At 38.7% G+C, this 19,810-nt stretch overlaps 1 protein-coding gene across 6 annotated transcripts in view; it reads right to left on the reverse strand.

The window, feature by feature from the left end:
- Positions 1 to 19,810, reverse strand: part of LOC144719900 (neurexin-1-like) — a 297,506-nt gene that overhangs the window by 45,329 nt on the left and 232,367 nt on the right. For all 6 annotated transcript variants that reach the window (XM_078596215.1, XM_078596213.1, XM_078596212.1 and 3 more), the window contains one exon: positions 16,461 to 16,642. In XM_078596215.1, the coding sequence (XP_078452341.1) occupies positions 16,461 to 16,642 (182 nt within the window). The remainder of the gene's footprint in view (positions 1 to 16,460; positions 16,643 to 19,810) is intronic.

Raw genomic sequence — 19,810 nt, forward strand, 5'->3', positions numbered from 1 at the left:
CATTTTTGGGTAAATTACATTATTTTTCAAACGTCAATTACATTATTAAACGAACTCCATACAATACAATGCATATTTCCGTGCAAATTGTATTGCACTGTATTCTCTAAATGTATGTATTATTTCCTTTTATAGTAAGACAAACACACAGCTCTCTATATATTTAATAATTAAGTTGAACCATGATCCAGATAACAAAATTCAAAATGAATTCCTGCAGTCACGAAAGCTTTAAGTCAAAACAAAATGAAAGTTTGAAAGCCTCTAGCCGTAGTTATATTAATGGCTAAAATTGTACAGCCCATTTGTCAATCCACTGTTGATTGAAAGCCTCCCTACACCGAGTCTGTAATTGATATTCTTAGGTTTTTTTCGGTAAAGTCACGTAGGTAAAACATTAAAATTAATAAAAGTAAAATAAAATAAAAAATCACGACGTTTCGGAGGCAACACAAGCTTCCGTCTTCAGGTGGAACCGTCACAGCCACGACAGCTGTATCAAGTAAATGAGAGATTGCAGGAGCTACCACTCCATTTATATAATGGTTGGAGAGGGCGGAAGGGCCAAGTACATCACACTTTTTATTCATATGATAAGGTGAGGCTTAAGAGGGTGAGCCTTTGTTATGGAGAGGTACGGTTTGTGACTCAACCTGTGAAAAGGAGAAAACAACTAAACATGGTAAACCTGTAATAGTTGTCTGTCAAATAAGATTGGCCAAATAAGTGTAGTTAAATCTGTTTTGCATGGTTAATCACATCTTGTGTTGCCTCCGAAACGTCGTGATTTTTTTTATTTTATTTTACTTTTATTAATTTTAATGTTTTACCTACGTGACTTTACCGAAAAAACCTAAGAATATGAATCCTTGCAGTCACAAAAGCTTCAAATCTGTAATTGATGTTGTTTCCCCATACTTCACCATGCTGGTCCACATGGTTGTTTGACCATGCTGGCCGGGAACCAGGTGAATCTTGCGGTGTGCTTACTACCCACTGCACCATCACTCGACGACTGTTGTCAGGTTATAATTTTGCAACATGAGAAACATTTCCTTTAATCTGCTGTGATGCCCTTACTGCTTATTTGCACAGTGCCATCAGCTGTGCCTGCCATCTGGTGTGTCTGTAAATGGGTCTCAATGTTGCTGAGGCTGCGTGCACACGGAATTCAAAGTGGCCCCATATTCAACACGGTCACTTTGGCCATGTCCCCGAGGAAATTATATGATACGAGGGATAATATATAAATAGGGTCGGTATTAATGACTGTATTTGCTCCAGCTGTAATTCTTGTGTATAAAACTTTGAATTATCAACGCCTGCAATCCATGCTTGCACTGGTTAGAAACATAGCTTCAAGACACGTAATTGTGACAGGTTAATTACAAGGGATTAGTTTGTGAATGGCACTTGAGATGTTCATTGCAACTATTGTATATTTTAACTATATTCAAATATAAAATTCTGCAGCTAGTGTATATTAAACAAATACTAAAATAAATGCAGAACAAATTAAAACACGTACATATAATTGACACGTATTAAATTATTTTCACACTCATATTTGGCACTTAATAAAATTTCTCTCTTATTTAAAACAGATTTTTTTTTTAAGTTACTGCAGCATTATGTACTTTTATTGTTTAAAGTGCCTTATGAAAGCCTCCCGAATATAACAAAACAAAACTCACCACACGTGTCAATAACAATTCCTTCAAAATATATATATCTAAAAGAGGTAATGTATTGGGCAAAGACCTTTTTCACGGAACATAACAGCACATGCTGTGAAAAACAGCCATTGCCTAAAATGTGTTGAACCTATTTTTTATATTCTGATTTGTGTGCTTCTACACCACTGTCAACGCGAAATCATTAAATAATTTGGAAAAGTATAGCTTAGTTTGAGTACATAATGTGACAATGAAGAGGTACAACAAACGTGGACTCCATGTTTCCATCTGTATCGGACAGTGGTTCCCCCCTTGCACGTGGAGGTTTTCTCCGCGTGCTTAAGTTTCCTCCCATTAATAAATACTCATTAATTGGCTGATAACATATTCATATATAGAGGAATGCAGGGCTTGAGAAATTGTTGATGCCAGCTCACCACCTGGCGACCTTCCCACTTGTCTATGATTCCTCACGCCTCTAAGTCACTATCTCTCTCTTAAAAAGTGAGTGAATATTGTGCATATTACAAATCGGGAAAATATTAATTCATGTATAAATTTAGTTTTACTATCATAAATGTGAAATAACAAAATGTATCCCCCCCTTTACCAAACAGCATGGCTGGATTCACGATTTAAAAGCCAGTGAGGGTGCATTATCATGTGTGCCAGCCTAAAGTCTCTTGCCTGACATTACACAATATGTCACAAATGTGTTCCAGCGATAACCTTGTTTGCATTGCACACGTAAGCTGAGTAAAATAATAATATTAATTTTACCAAACACAATCTCAACGTCCCTAAGTAAGAACACAGTCTTGTGTCATCATAGTGGGCCGATAGTAACAGATAATTCTCGCTAAGAAGTCGACAACATGGTACAATGAGTGCACCTCAGATGTTATTATCATATCTGTGCCAAATAGAAATATCCTATTCTTTGCAGAACACAGCAGTCGGCAAGGCTATTTCCCCTCGCGGGCGAGGCGATGACGACAAACCCGTTTGCAATTGGCCGCGCAGATAGCACGGCTGCAAAGCATTTCATTGCAGCAATGCTTTGCATTGTAAAGCATTGTCAAGCAATGCTTTCCAGGTGGCTGTGTTTACTGCTCACGTTCTCCTCCTCCTCCCTAGCGGCCTCAGCGATGGCACAGCAGGGCAGCTCCCACAGCCGTGGCAAACGGTGGTAACGTCGCATCATTAGGGGACTGAGCGAGCGGAGAGCAGCGCACAGAGGGTGTGGGTCACGTGGCCGTATGCACCACCCGCTGTGCGTGTGCTACCGTGTGGTGTCCCGCCATCACTCCCTGGCGCAACTGAAAATAATTTCTACATTTGGTATTAGCACCATTCTTACGCCCACTGCAAGGCTGTTGTGAAGATGCTCTGTTTCACGGATGAATATTTTGTCCGCTATTAAGCGATGTTGCTTTAGTTTTTTACCCAATCGAAATAAATGTTTGCGTAAAAAAAGGCTGGATAATGCAAGCTATGATGCTGGCACACGTGGTCTACTCTTTTTCAAATAACGTCACGGGATCATTAAGGTCCACTATCAAGTACGCTGCGCCGATTTATAAGATTCATACACACGCAGTATGAACCAGGATGGCCACTGGATTTGAGCCGTGAAGCTCTGTAAGGAGCGACAAACACGCTATTACTCGACCACGTCACCACCGCAGGACATCCATCCAGATGAGAGTGGGCAGGACTTCGAACGTGCACGGAGGAAGCAATGGAAGATGTGCGGATTTCTCTCAGGTGTTCATACAGCTGCAGCTCGACAGAGCAACACTCGCTTTCGTGGCAATGCCACTCACAGTATCAAGCTCATAACTGTGAGCCAGACGTTAATTCGAAAATACATTTTGGTGGGATTTCTTGGCAAAACAATGGCCATTAGCTAGTAGTTCCCAACAAATATGGTTATAAACATTCCAACCAGAGTTGTGTTGATAGATCCCGTAACGTTACTTCATGTAGTTGTAGAATATACAAGCATAGCACGCTTGTCTACGTGAGACATGGTATCGCAGCTTACACAAGACAAAGTACCTTCATGCTACAACACGCATTTGGCAATACTCGCATTCACAGGTGGCTTTAATAGTCATGGAAATTTCACGTTTATATGGCAGGTGCCAGAAAAAAAATCCATTGGAACCTCTTCCACAAAACCTGGGGAGGTCTTCATCAATCAGTAGATTGAAAAGTGTAATTTATCACCGTCATTAGTTAATTATTTAAACCAACATTTTAGTTATTCATGGAAGCATGATTTTGGAGGCATTTACATACGCCATATAAACATGTTTTTCTAAATGTTGTTCTTCGTGAAAAAAAAATCCTCATCCAGTATTGTGTTGATGTTTAAGCACAAAAAAAACCATGAATCACAAACGTTTTGGAATTTTGCACATTTCATGAATGACTAATGACTCTTATGAAAAAATGCCAATGATATAATAAAGACGTGACATTTTTCCAAAATTGTAGCCACCGAAGTGAAACAAATCTACAAAAGCACAATGACTCAGAATAACAAAACGGTGACAATGAAATGTTGAATTATAAACAGTAATGTGCTTAATCGCAGTCATTTTTCACAGGCAATAGCTGTTTTAAAGTGCTTTAAACACATTCAACATTTTAAACATCAATGGTCAATCACAAATAAAAAAAATCTAATCAATACAATGCTGTTTTGAAGGGGTTTGATAAATACCGTTTCATGAACTCTTTAAGCACAAATCATTCAGTGTTACATACAACGAGTGTGACTCGTGCTTGAAACAGCAATGTTCTTTCTGCAGTCGTTTGACTTTGCTAAACGCAGTGCACAGCCTGTGCATGTGTGCCCGAGCAAGCTGGGTGTTTTCACTTTTCTCTGCCTTCTTACTAAGACCAACCAATATAAGGTTTTTAAAACTACCAGATGTACAGTCAGGTTTCTGAAATAGCAAATGAATACAACATGTATATAATATTTTATTGTATCATGTTTTCAGAAAAAAAACAGAAAAAATGTTTAAATACTGGGTTATAACTTATTTTAGTATGTACGCACTGTCACAAGCCCTAACATCAAATGAGGCAATATGACTCCCATGAAATGCTTTAAAGAAAGTAAAAACCCTCTGCTGAAAATTGTAAACTATTCGGAGGTGTAAAATTTCGATTTAAAGCTTTCGTGACTGCAGGGATTCATCTTCTTGGTTCTTTCGGTAAAGTCACGTAGAAGGGAAGTAATAAAATAATAAAAATAAAATATATAAAATAATTCTCACGACGTTTCGGCCACAACGCAAGCAGCCGTCCTCAGGTGAGGAAAGAAAAAATTAACCCGTAAAAACAAAGTTTTTCACTATAAATCCTTTATATGCGTGGCGGCTAGAGTCCTCTCGTCCTCTGGCTTGAGATGGCTGCCACCTATGAGTAAGATGATTGCCTGCCACCATTAAGCAATTGGTAATTAAATATATATATTTTTACCTTAAAATTGTAACATTTTGGAAAAAAAATTTCACGAAAATTAATTGTAACGCACAACGAGTCTGTGTGCAAAATGTCAGCTCGATTGGATCACGGGAAGTGGGTTAAAAAACGACCGAAAGATTTGCACGGTCGTAAGCATGCAAGCAAGCAAGCAAGTGAACTTAATATAAAGGATTTAAAAATAAACACGTGATTAAATTTGGTTTTCAACTTATTTTGGCAAAAATTCCAGCTCTGAAAAATAAAACAGGTAATTATAATAAATTTTAGTGTAATGCGACAATCATTGCGCTATGTAGCAGGGCGTGTGGAATAGTGCTGCTGCCTCGTGTAGCTTCGTGATGTCTCCTTGCACAGACTGTTCTCTCACACGGGGTGATACACTGCCCTGTGATAGTTCCTCGTAGATTCTTCGTCTCGTGATATGATTGCCAATAGCATAATTATCCAAAAAGACAAATAAAGTGTTCACTGCTTATATATGAAAACATGACATTTTACTGCATTTCGTTGTCTTACAAAACATCTTTAATCTCCCCTCAAACAAATTTAAAGATGCTAATTCTCATTTTCCCCTTTGTACAATCGTGTTTTATTGTGTTTTTCCCAACAGACTTAAAGTATTTGAGTGTACTGGGAATGCATTTAAGTACTTTGACTTAAATATGTCTTTTGTATTGAATTCATCACCATTTGAGACCCATTTCCTTAGAGTTTACATGAGGACAGCATTCCAAGTTTTGAAGTCGGATTTTTTCCCATGGCGACCACCTCTCAAAATTAACATTAACACAGGCTCCTCTATATTGACTGCCCAATTCAAACTCTCAATTGATTGCAAATGACGGGCAGTCACCAGCACTGCCTTCGACCACAATAAATGGCAGCGCTACTGGTGCTTTCTAAAGCAGGAAATGTCACTGCAATCCATTTCTCTGTTTTAGTATTTATAGGCGAGTACTGTAAATGTTCACTTTTTACCTGCACATGACAAATGGGATATAAAGCAGCATCACCATCATCATGTTTAACTTATTTCGCACCATACGTCGCCAACCATACTAAACAGAGGTGTGGGGGAAGGCCAACAAACTAAACACAAAAATCAGTTCTAAGAAATTAGTTTTCAATACATATTTAAAAGTGCATAGCTCCAGTGGCGTCCGAATATCGGAAGAGCGTTCCAGGAAGTTAAGTTGACCTCCAACGGGAGTTGAATTCATGGGATTCAATTTGTGAAGTTTTTGCTGCAGGACAAATTTAATTGGTAATGTTATACTTCCTTTACGAGCTACAATCTAACCTATCAAAAACGGTAATGGGAAAAATAAAAACAATTAGAGGGCAGCGGTGATGCAGTGGTTAGCGCACTGCACTGTGAATCCAGTGGTCTTGCATTTGTCATTGACACTGCCCCAAGTATAAATAAAAAAAATAACGTTTCAGAGCCATTATCCTTCTGCATAGGAACAGCAGTGGCACTTTTTGCTTTCCTATGAAGAAGGGCTATTTCAGTAAACTTCGTCTTTTGATTACATTGTTTTCCCTTGTAAGGCACTGTTGGTTTTGACATGTGTCTTGAGTTTTTTTATTTGTGCTCATGCACAGCTGTCTACACGCGATCACAAAAAATGTTCCCGGCATATTTAGCTCAAAACACGATGTTCCTTTCTTTAGTATATTAAACATATTCACGTATTAAGAACATCTTCTGTGTTTGATGTACTCCTACTATGTTGTTGATTTTTCATTAGAGCCAAATATTTAAGTTTTGTTTTTTTAACGCGAATGGGAGCAGTGGCACACTGCATTAGAAACCCAGGAACCTGGCATTTTGAGTCAAATTTCCAGCTACTTCGAATATTAGTGGTGAGTGATATGTCAACTGGTGCTGGCCCCTCCTTCCTGAACCAAAACTGACCAGTGTGAAGTATGGCTTAAAAACCTCCATGCCTGATATGGCATAAGGAGGCCTTTATCTAGCAATGTAATGATGAAGGGCTTAACATAATTAATAATGCAATTTAAACTGTGTTATGGTTTTCTAAACTTTAAATTAAACAAATATATATTTCATACGATTTAAAGCCGGAGCTGTAAACATTAAGTATTTCATGACTCCAAAAAATATCTTAAATAATCACAATTAAAGACCAACCGACTATCATAAGAACTGGAGCTACTATTTTTCAACATCACACTGACTTGTTAATTAATGTGAATAATACATTAGATAATGTTCCTGAAACATAAAGATTATGTGTGAGGGAGAATGATTTGCAGCATTCCTGCAATGCAATTGTAAGGGTCAATTTGAAGAGGTCAGGTGATCATTATGGCCAATGACATTCATCGCGTCACATCATTCTGCTTCTGAAATAAGATGTTTACTCTTTGGCAAATTCCTGTAGAGCATTTTGCATGCCAGACATAGAGCATTGATCCATGCACGGTGTTTTGTTTGTTTACATACATACACATTAGTGCATGTATATAAATGATTGTGGAACATTAATAGTTAATGTATTATGGACATTAACAGAAACAATTTCGATCAAATGTGCACCATAAATGCTATTGCATGATGCAAATGTGTACTTTACATTATTTCGTGTGATGATTCTTGCGCGTGGTATGATCTGCTTCGTATACTGTTAAATGCCAAGCTTGATTACAATCATTTAATTAGAATAACACACCTGTCATGCTATGTGCATTTTTGCCATTCAACTTAAAATTAGTAAAGCGATCATTTACCCGTTTTAAATGATAACCTTGCGGTTGCATGTATCGGTTTGGAGGAAAAAAAGTAGCTATTTAATGCATTCCGGAATAAACAAGTAAAACTGCAGATTAGACGATCATCCGTAGAGACTTTCGGGGTCCGTGCCTGGTTTACCAACCAAGCTGTCAATGAGGACGTGGCAGCAAACCTCATTAGCTGTGGATGATGGCATGCTGTCATAAAGCATTCATCACTGTCCCTGCTCCCCTATTACCTGCCATTGCAAGTCAAGCGGAAAACTAACAGATGCTCTAATGGCGCAACAAAAAAATAAAGAAAGAAGATCTCACGGTTTTTTTTTTATAAGCACAAACACCTCCTTTAAAGCACGTTTGTGAATAACTTTTTCCCCATTATTATCAACAATTGGTAGTTTAACAATATATTTAAAATAAATTATGAGTTAAAGTAGTTGTTCAAAATACCCACAAATAAGTATGCATTTCTTAACATATATTCAGTGATGGTAAAAATCATATTATTTCTATTTAAGCATTTTGTGTTCACAGAAGCAGCATTTTTTTATTTCACATTCATTACCAGTCACTGATATTGAATTAATTTCATAATAAACCAAGATAAATAAAATTATAATTTAACCCAATACTGGAACATTAAAAAAAATATTAGGCATTAAATTAAGTTTCTTCAAATGACTCTAATGAATTGTGTTACTATGTTAAACATCGCTTACGGTTAAAGCAAGTAAAATGTCAACTCTGTTTTGTGTTTTGTAAATCATTGTGAATTACTTCTTCTTGATGGGGTGCTTCATTACTGACATCAAAACTATTACACCTGCACTGGATATTACATGTGGAGTTTCATCAGTGGCAAAGAGAAAAATCAATAACCACTGGATCGCACTGCCATGACAAATATGCGTTGGTAGTGTGGGAGACAGTTAGCCGAGTTGTAACTGTTAGCCATGATCAGGATGATAAGCACACGATTTAAAAAAAATTATGATTCCATTTATTATTTGTAAGAATTTATGATTTTTTTTTGCACCAGAATCGATATGGCAGTGAGCTCCGCCAGTGTTGAAATAATAAACCATTAATAACTTGCAGTCCATCTAATTTACACCCCAGAACCCCTCTCCACCACCACCACCTCTTAAAACCCACACAAAAACATATGTCCATCTCCTTGCTCCGTCACTCCTCGTAGCAACGATAAGCACCGCATATTTCAGTCTCGCACATGCCAGAAAGCATCCATCACTGCGCCATAGAGGACCAAGCTAGATCCTGAACGGCCACTTAACATACCAGAAAATACGCACCATTGAACAATAATAATAATAATGAAAAGATAAAATGGAAAGGTTTAATAATAAAAGGCGGCAGACGGAACAAATAGGCAGTATTGGATTCTCCTGGTAACAAGGTGAAATGAGAAGATTTTTCATTGGAGTAAAAAATTCATAGCAGACCTTCCAAACCTAAGTGAAATCTGGAAGTGATATATAAGAAGTGATTATCCTGTCCAGCAAAGGACAAAAATACTGCCGAACGGGGATAATAAGAGCGTCAGTAATCACGAAGGCTGTTTGAAGCAGTGGGGGGAGGGCTATGGGCCAAAGTGTTATCTGTTAAGGAATTCATTTAATCCAATATTATAATGTTCAGTAATTTATTTCAACTTGGTTTGGCAGAATAAATCACAAATGAGTGCCAAACTATATGCTGCTATCAGGCCGAATTATGTGATCAAAAACATAATAGATCTAGTTTTGAATGTATGAAATTGTTCTATATTTCTTAGCTTGGTAAGAATAATAATGAAGCAATGATTAAAGTAATTGCACAATTGTATGGTAAATATACTGTATAAGCCTATGTTAGGATGTTTAAATATAGCTCATTATAATTGTAATATTTTCTAACCACCATTTTGCATTTCATTACATCTGTAATTGTTATCTAAGAATTATCCAACTGTGAAAATGAACTCATGTTGCTTTTATCTTTCATTAACTCATTCTCCATTGTATGTTTGTGAGCAAAAATAGACCTAGTTTCGATAAAGAGTTTTTTTGTCAAATGTCCTGTCCAGCATTTCCTGAAAATTAACAAATTGTTCCTGAAAAGCATCACAGACAATGCAAATTACTTTACATTTTTACATTTACCAGTCTGCTACTAGTCAGCCAAGTTTGAAAATATAACTAAACAATTTATATTGTATTTAGTAATCTTGATTTGAAGCTTTCGTGACTGCAGGAATCCATACTCTTTGGTTCTTTCGGTAAAGTCACGTAGGTTCTCCCTACGAGTTTGTATTTAGTAATTCAGGTTGGCCAACCAATTAACGTTGAAAAACAAAATTACACGAAGATAGTTTTGCTTTTGCTGTGTCAAGCCACGGCAATTCTTGTTTTTGTCAGTCATTCGATGTGTTAAAACATAAACATCGAATGACGGACTCTTGATTGAGTAAAATATCGCAAACATTCACTCGCATAATATGCTCCACAGATGTGTTTTACAGCATCAACAGGGTTTACTATGCATAAGCGATGGGAAATTAATTGCCTGTCAGTCATTCTACGCCCAACCATTACCTGCGGTGCCTGAGAGGACGAGTGTATTAACAATTTCTGGAATAAGTTTGGAGCCGAAAAGGGCAATTTATGCCCATTTGATACCATTATCAATGCAAGTTAATCACCAGGACTGGCAGTGGATTTTGACATTTTACCATTAATATGTAAGGGTTGCCATGGAGGCTATCTGTATTTTCACAGTGTTAGCATGTGATCTAATTGATTTTTTTCAACCGAGTTTTGCAGGGTAAAATCCAAGAGCAATTTAATGCATTCCACAATCTTTTAGATCGGACTTGCATGTTGGAGCCTTTGACATAAAGGTACGCACAGATATGTCCTACTGAAAATACATATTTTTTTTCTATTTTAATGTCTTGTGTTAAAGTTATTTATTTCCTTAAAAGGCATTTGTAAATAAAATCACTGCAAAGCAAACCAGAGATACCATTTCACTTGAAAAGCGACTAACTGTAGCACATTCTTCAAAGGTAACATTTTACTGCAATTTACTCGACTCACCATTGACCTCCTAAAAATGTGGCCTCCCCATAAAGTTTGCGTGTAGGAACGTGTCCAATAACAGCACACATAGATGTGCGATGAAATATTACCTAATGTTGATTCAACTTAAAGGGGACTGTGTTGGTCAGTGGTGTACAGCAAGAGACGTAAAACATACATTGCGCCATCATCATTAAGAATACATTTTAAAAAAAATTGCCCATCTCGATTCCAAGAACTAAAGATCCATATGTGGGTTTTCACAGCCAATACAAGGATCCATATTTGTTTTTGAGTGAGGTCACACAGTCGTTTTACTCCAAAATTATTGTCAATAATCCTCCAGCATCTGACAAGATTGTCACGTTTAAAAAGCTATTGTCTTTAATATGTGCCAACGTATTCATCATATTTTTACCAATACATCTTCTCGGTGGCTTCAGACTTCTATGACTGATTTCAGCATCAACGTATAACGTTTTGCTCAAATTGCATTGAGCTTCATCAGGTAGTGAACACGTTCCCGAGTTCATTGTAGCATCATAGGACCACGAGTAAATAATTCAGCAGTACACAGACATGGCTGATGATAATGATGACAATAAAAGTAATTATGATAGTTTTTTGCTTGAGTAATGCTAGTAATTATTAATAGTAGAAATATAATGTCTCAGACCTTAATTTATTCAAGAATAATATGCCACTATTACCTAGTTAATATAATCGTAAATCCTGATGTGGACACTCTCAATACATAAAGTTTCATGTCTGCTTACGACAATAATAATAACTTCGCCTTTACTCACGTAACGAATGAATGAAGGCAAATAATTAAGAAAGAAAAAAACTCAGTGGGACAAAATGAACACCTAAAAAAGTAATGTAACTGTTGGAAACAATGGGGAAAAAAATGTAGATTACAAAATTATTAACAATTGTGAATGTGGAAAACGGAATGACCGTGATGCTTCCGTGTCGCTTCTTCTGAAAAGAGCAATAGGCATTGAAGACAGAGTTTCAGATACAATGGAGTGGTAGCAGTGAGCATGCCGGACTGCGCCGTAGCTCAGCAAGCAGCACGTCTCTGATCGCTTTGCTGTAAAATGGCCGTCGAGCTGCATTAACAGCATGCCTGCAGCGTTCCATCACTACCAAATATTTGAGCCATACAATTTAAATTCCATTTCCAGCATTTTGCTGTTTGCCTCAACAATTTATTTTATGTTTGTCTCCCTACCTGCTAATGTTTAACTCCCCGTTTGGTTCTGCAATGCAGCTGTCAGATTGTGTGTAATTTTTTTCACCCAAATTTTCTATTCCATGGGGAAAAGTGATCCTTATATAGCCTGCTTCTAGGCCAGCAAGCCCTGGAGATGAGCCTAAAATATGCATCTAATGAGCTTCATTAAGGGTATAGGCAGTCTCCTGGTGGTTTTATCAAAGTCCCATCAGATAAAAAAATTGATTTCTTTGGTTTTACATCATTCCAGTGTTTTAAAGCAATGATGTTTGTTTTTGTTCTAATTGTCATAAACAGCCCACGTGATTACAATTATGGTTATCTTAATTTAATAATGCGGCACATTATGAAAAAACGCGTTTGTTGATCGGCAGATGCAGTACTGGTGATATTTCAAGGTGGCATTTTACTGGCTGATTCCCACCTTTGCGGTCAAATGAGGAAAGGGGGACCAATTGTTTGGTATGTTGCTGGAGGCTCTTAAATTAGCACATCTGCCTTCAAAGCTCCATGGTCTTTGCTAAGTAAGCAGCTTAATAGGCCTAATTTAGCATGGCACATGTGACTTCGCTGTAGAATACCTAACCATGCTCTTAATTCAGTTTGCTAAAACAATCACCTTCATAATGACTCAAAATGAGGCAGTATATCAGGATACCAAAGCAATGCATTTTTACTTGCTTCATCCTGTATAATGGGACAACCCATGCTTTCGAAAAACACCGATTTTAAATGTCACAATATTTTTTTTTATTATAGCAGAGGACTTTTATTCCAGGTTTATAAAAAAGAAACCCGCAAAAAACAGACCTCTTTCAGTGGCAATGGGCAGGAATAATGCTCTCAAATAACCGATGCATGGTCTTTATATATATATAACATTTTTTAACTGCACAAAATAATGGTGGGTGATAGCCAGGCAGGGTAAATTATTCACGGCTGCCAGTCAGCTGTGAATTTTCCTGCAAGCTATTATCTGTACTGCTTGTGGGCCTGACTTTACTGAGCACACACACAAGCTAGCCATAAATTGTTAGCAGGTGCCAATAGGAATCGGGCATGCTTGACAGTTGCTGCTGTAAACGTGGCTGAAAGATTGCCCAGTTCTATACCCTGTCACGTGATGTACAATGTCTTACTTGTGTGCAGGGACAGGAGTCATAAGGAAGTGAAAACATAATCCCATAGCAGTTGAAAAGAATTATAATAATTTGTATGTGTCTTTAAAAGTCAAAGTGAGTTCCTGTTTAAATGAGTGTTGAGGCAGTGCTCATCTCCTGTTTTTAGCCCCTGAGCCAGGAGTGGAAATCCCACATTCCTATGAGCAAGAGCGATTCATTCCATAAGACAACCACTGTTGACTTCCCCAAAAAGGGGGGTACTCGTTTGGTCAAGTCCGGATTGAACTCGCATCCTTCAATTACGAATCCGGAACACACTTTTACCCATTTGGTAAATGTAAAGAGATCCTTAATCAAGAAAACTGGAAGAAAAAAACTAAAGCACTTCAGCAAAAAAAAATCTACGCTTGAAATTGTGTTACATTTAGCATAATGCTTCGCATAAATTAAGAACGTATTGAGCTGGAGGTTTCATAACACCACACAATTACACCAATGTGTTATAATTTTTTTAAAAAGTCTGAGTGGAAAGCTCTTTGAAATAAATGTCCTGTTCAGAGAGCAATCAGCCGATCTTCAAAAAGATCTACAGCTCTCAACAAATACAAACTAACCCTCACCATTTATGAACTTCTCAAAGAATATGTAATGCATTCCTTTATAAAAAGCACAATTCAAGAAATGCATGAAAGTGCTGGTACACAACATTTTTAAACCAAATCGAAATATAAGGCGTATTAACATACATTGGCTTTACAAACACGAATTAAAAAAAACACGAAGAAAAACAACACATCTATGCAAACAATATACACTTTATAACGTTGATGTTTCAGTGGATTTATATTGACTTTCTCCATATCTTGCTTCCAATCATCTGGCAATACTTATTTTGCCCACAGCCACATTTTCTTGCTTGGATGTATGAGAAGAGAGGAAGCACGCAGATGTGTGTTTGAGATAGCTATGGCCTTGTCAGATAACTCACGAGACACGCCAGAGGCAAGGCATGCCTGATATGCTTGACCCAAGACTGTTCACCCAGCATTAAAAGTAACAGCCACATGCAACCCAATGTGCAAATTACGTGTATTATTTCCTGGAACCTATGCTGCAATGAAGTGCTGTAGATTGAATTTACTTAATAATCATTTAACAACTGTATCATCATTATCATCATCCTCAGCCGTGATCTATCCACTGCTGGATGAAGGCCGCCCTCCACTGCCACGATCCCTCGCCAGTCTTGTAATGCACACGCCACTCACTTCTGTACAATATCTGTAATATCATTATCATCACCGGAAGTCAATCCACTGCTGGATGAAGGCCTCCTCAAATCGTCGCCACCTCTCATGATCCTGCAATGCAATAATCCACCTGGCACCTGCGCAACAAACTGATTTAATTGCAGCATCTCCTTGGATAACTGTATAGCCTGAATGTTAACACACTGTTTCACTCAGTCTCAAGATTCTTTTTCAGGAGGGTCTTGCCAAGTTTTCACAGTAGGAGATGACGATTACCACATGTTTTCCATTTAAGTAATTGTAAGTTATTTAGCAAATTTGGCAAACTTGGATCATGACGCCAGCACAACATGGCCTACACTTCTTCGAATAACGTCACGGTATCGTTAATGTCAACTTTGAAGCAGACGGCACGTATTTAATATTTTGTGCACCCGCAGAATCAACCTATAATAATTGTATGTGAGCAGCAGTGGGGAGTCCAACTGAGTCGCAGACGTTGTCTTGGGAACAACACTATTTATTACATCAACTCAACACACACCATAACGTAACCTACACTCGGGTGTTGAACGCCCATCTAGCCACGCTACGGCAGAACTACACACGGTCCCGCTATCCCGGTCTGGACCGCGTGGCTAGAGGCTTCTTCAACCCGACGTGGATCTTCACTCACCAACAGTCAAGAACCCCAGAGCCCCTCACGGGGCCCCGTTATATCGACCCGGGCTTGGGCTGGCTCCGCCTCTCGCCCCGCCCACCTGCTAGATCTCTCGAGCTCTTTCCCGAAGGCTCCCGAGAGCTCCTCTATACCACGTGACCGCCCAGCGGCCCCGTCCACCGGTAGCCCCCCTCCAATATCATCCGGTCACGTGTCGGCAGGTCAATCAGCATATCATGCCCCAAGATAACCCTGGCTGGCTGACGCTTTCTCTCGCTCCCTCACCGGGAGCCCGCACCGCACACTGTACGTGGTGCTTCTGCGCTAACCAGCGCTCACCCAAGCCCCGCTAGGGCTGGTACTACACCCAGTAGCCGGGCTGCACATAATTACAACATATTATCTGCCGTGGCCTCGCAAGGCCGGCACCACACAGTGACATTCACAGTCACTACACATCTATAAAATTGCATGTAGAAAGTACTAAGTTTAAATTTGATGTGTAACCCTAATAAAAGATGAAAAAGAAAGTTGTATTTTTAAAATGCATAATTTATACGAATTGCATCTCCGATTGGTGCTGTTGGCTACATACGGTTCGGAATAAGTTCAACAGACATACAGACAAAGCGCTGCAGAATTCGTAACATGCAGTTTCTGCAGAGAGGTGTGGGGAGGAAACCAAAACAAGTGGGAAAGGTGGCCAGAACGGCCGTGAGATGTTAACTCTCTTTCCTAGTATGCAGGAGGTCGTGGGTTCGATCGCCACCCTGACACCTGTAAACTTGGAGTTTGCATGTTCTCCCTGTGCTCACATGGATTTTTCTCTTAGCTCTCAATTTAAAAACATGCGTTAAGAGTAATTGACTGCTGTCAATTTCCACAAGGTAATCCACTTTAAGATATAATTTATGGCCAGGTCGCTGATGAAAAAAGAGCTATATAGCTCAGTGAGCCTTACCTGGTAAGATAAAAAATTGTTCTTATATTTATAGTTTATTGAACTGAGGCACACCACTGCCCAAACTCTGTGATCCTACAAAAGAGTGTTTGGTCCAACTCCATTATAAATGGCTAAACTTCGGCAAGCAATCACCCTGCTTAATCAAATCTATCCTCCGATTAGGTTCTGTACAGTGCGAAAAACGTTCAACATATGAACAGCACTTACGATGTGGAGTTGGATGAAGTCTCCGAGCGTGGCGGCGCTATCCACCCTCACGAGCACTGCGTCCCAGGTCCGCGTGCTGAAGCCCACGGCGAGCCTGTCCGCGCGCGTGCTCGGCCTGTCGTTGGGCGGCCACGTGTACGAGATGAGGCCACCGCCACGGCCAAAGATGTACGTAGTTCCAGCTGCAAAGCAACAACACACACACCCACACATTGGGGCGCCGCAGTGGTGAGATGTGAGCTACCTCGCCTGGTATGGAGGAGGTAGTGGGCTCGATCCCGACCCTGATGCCTGTTGTATACTTGGAGTTTGTATGTCTCTCTCCCCGTCGTCACGTGGATCTTTCTCCAGATCCCTCCACATTTAGAAATATGCGTTTATAGTTTTTGGCTGCTACACATTGCCACGTGATAAGTCACTTTGTTGAGCTATCATTTGTGACCAGGTCGCTTCTGAAAAATATTTACATAGCCCAGTGGGCCTTACCTGGTAAAATCAAAAAATAGTTTCGTTTATAATTACAAACACAGAGCCCGTCGTGCTTAATGGTTGTGTTGGTCGTGTCCTGTTTTTTGTGAACACAAATTACATTCAAAATACGACACCTGCCGTGTTTTTTTCTTTCTCCAAACGTAACTCGTTTGCCGTGCTTGTTTTTACATTACTCCCATGCAGAGAAACTTGTGAAGGACATCACTTGTAAAGGGAGCAAATGAAAGGAATTGTCATCAAACAGCAGTCATTTTCTATCCACTGCTGAATAAAGACCTCCCTACATCGTGTCGATCGTGGTAGTTGTTTTACCATGCTACACTACGCTGGTCAGTACGGGTTGGCTGATGGGGAGCCCAAGACCGGTTGGTTTGAGATGTCACTGGCCACTGATATCAACCATTGGCTGTGACTCAAACTGTTGGCACCATGTTCAATGAGTTAACCACTCCTCCACCGCTCACCTCACAACTACAAATGTTGCATAATGCATATCACAAACATCCTTAAAAACTAATAAAATAGTTGATGTTTTTAGCTCCAGTTTTATAGAAATACTACAGTGGGTATTTTCTAATTTATTTGAAAATTCCATAACTTAGCGGTGGTGGAGCGGTTCATGCACTGCGCTTTGAACCCGGCGACCCGAGGTTCCCTGCCATGGCTAACATCATTGATAAGTGATATGTATATATGTATGTTGAACTTCTTTCACACTGTACGTGGTCAACTGTGGGAATCGTATACCTTACATTACAGTGGTGTAGATGTTCTACTACTGACTATGGGCCATGCATGAAGAAAATAAGCCCCACAATCCACTGCTCGTTTGGACAAGAATACAGTTTGTGCTTTTTGAACAAAGCACCAAGAGTTCAAATGTGCAGCATCCACATTAATATTTAAGTGGAGTTTCACTGCACATGGCTGTCTTATTGTAAATCAATCAAATAATTAGAAAAAACAATCGTTATTAACGGCCTTTGAAAAGGTTCAACGGGTTGATGATACAATCTATTACTGCACGGATAAGTTGTGCTTGTGTTTGCATCGAGTAATATAGAAAGTATGTACAGAATAGCTGCACTTACAAATAAAATAGAGGCGTTTCAAATGCAGATCTGTTGACTCCATTAAATATTTACCTACAGTATATTTATCATTCACATGTTTTTCAAATGAATCGTGTCTATCATCTGACCAAAATGATATTGATTTACCTGCCAAAAATATGTTTGAAAAATACAAAACTAATATTTGTTCAACTTCAAAGTTTAGAAGTAAGCTCAAATTTTTATATTTGAGCGACAGTTGATTCTGCAATAATTAAGTATATCACACCCAAAATGTTGTTTGGTGTTTTTTTCCCCTAAAGTGCATTACAAAATATTCATTTGTTTTTATGGATCATATTTAGTAAATGTTCAATCAAATTATGTGCCTGTTAAGAAACAGGTGCATTGTTTCAAAGTTGTATAATTTATTCCATTGGGACAATTTGCATATAGGTTATACAATTTAAATGACGGTGGACTTGGTTTATAACACAGTGATCCCAGAGGGCATTATTAATGGTATGGCTCAAACGAGCACGCCGTGAACCAAGAAGAAAGTGAGCGAAGTAATAAGTCAACCTAAACAATAAACCTGAAACGTACAGGTTGTTATGACGAACCACTTGTAAACCTGGAACAAAATTCACTCCACCAGGACCCTGTTCGCTAAAACATGTTCAATGACAATTTGAACTGAGTCTTTGAAAGAACACGTGAAAGCATTAACGCATTGCCACGTATGTGTACATTTGTGTTTCCACAGGTCTCCTTGTCAAATGCTATATTAAATCATCACACACAGGTACATGTGTACAGTATTCACGCTGCAGTACGTTGTGCTCTAAAAAGTACATTGTAAAAATGGACGATGATTGATGGTTTTGCAGTGTGTACGATTGCAATTTGCGGGGTGGCTAACGTCATGCGATGGCTGGTATGGAGGTAGAAATCCACACGAGAGAATGCTTTCCTGCAGCTACATTCATTATAAATGGGGAACTATTATAAGCATGGTTTATTATCACGAGGTCATCCTATAAATTTGCCAACTGAATTAGACCTTGACGCTTGTAAACCATTAAATAAATGATATGTGTCACCAAATTGGACAGCAGAATTTACTTTTTAATTGGATCAGAAAGGATTAAATTGTATTAATTATTCGTCTGCAATTTCGCAGCCAAATCATTTTCTCCATCTGGAATTATACAACGGTAACAAATCATTCTCAGTACAGCGCTTCCCCAGACATTTCAGCCATTTAAATTTAGAAGAAAAATATCAGCGATAATAAATTGCTGGAAACATTTGAATTGATTAGACATTCGTTGCCAATTGTAATACTCAGCGCTGTCATTTTTACTGAGTGAACAATTTAAAATGCCTGATGGTGGCCAAGGTTGGAAGACATTTGGTGCGGTGGTCAGGTATCTTAAACACATGCCTAAAATAATGATAGCCACATTTAAGCCGGTTTGGCAGCGCCTACGTAAAAATTGGAAATGACCAAATGTTACAGCCATGTCATTCTGAGAAGCGTTTACACATGCACCTTTGGCCTCTTTGTTCGGCTTAAACATGAGCTCAAGGTCACGTAACATAACCTAAGTGTTTATTTATCAAGGTTTTTTGTGATCCAACGTAATTATACACTCAGTCAGCAAGTATCAGAAGTCTAAAACCGGAATATTCTGCACGTTCGACAGAAGGGCAGTACGCCTTGGAGCAAAGTTTAGATAAGAGGAGTTGAAGACATTTTCAAAACGGGATATTAAAGGTGTGATCACGTACAAGTATTGCTTC

This window comes from Lampetra planeri, chromosome 7 (assembly GCF_965212315.1).
Source record: "Lampetra planeri chromosome 7, kcLamPlan1.2.h2, whole genome shotgun sequence".
In the NCBI taxonomy this organism is placed as follows: Eukaryota; Metazoa; Chordata; class Hyperoartia; order Petromyzontiformes; family Petromyzontidae; genus Lampetra; species Lampetra planeri.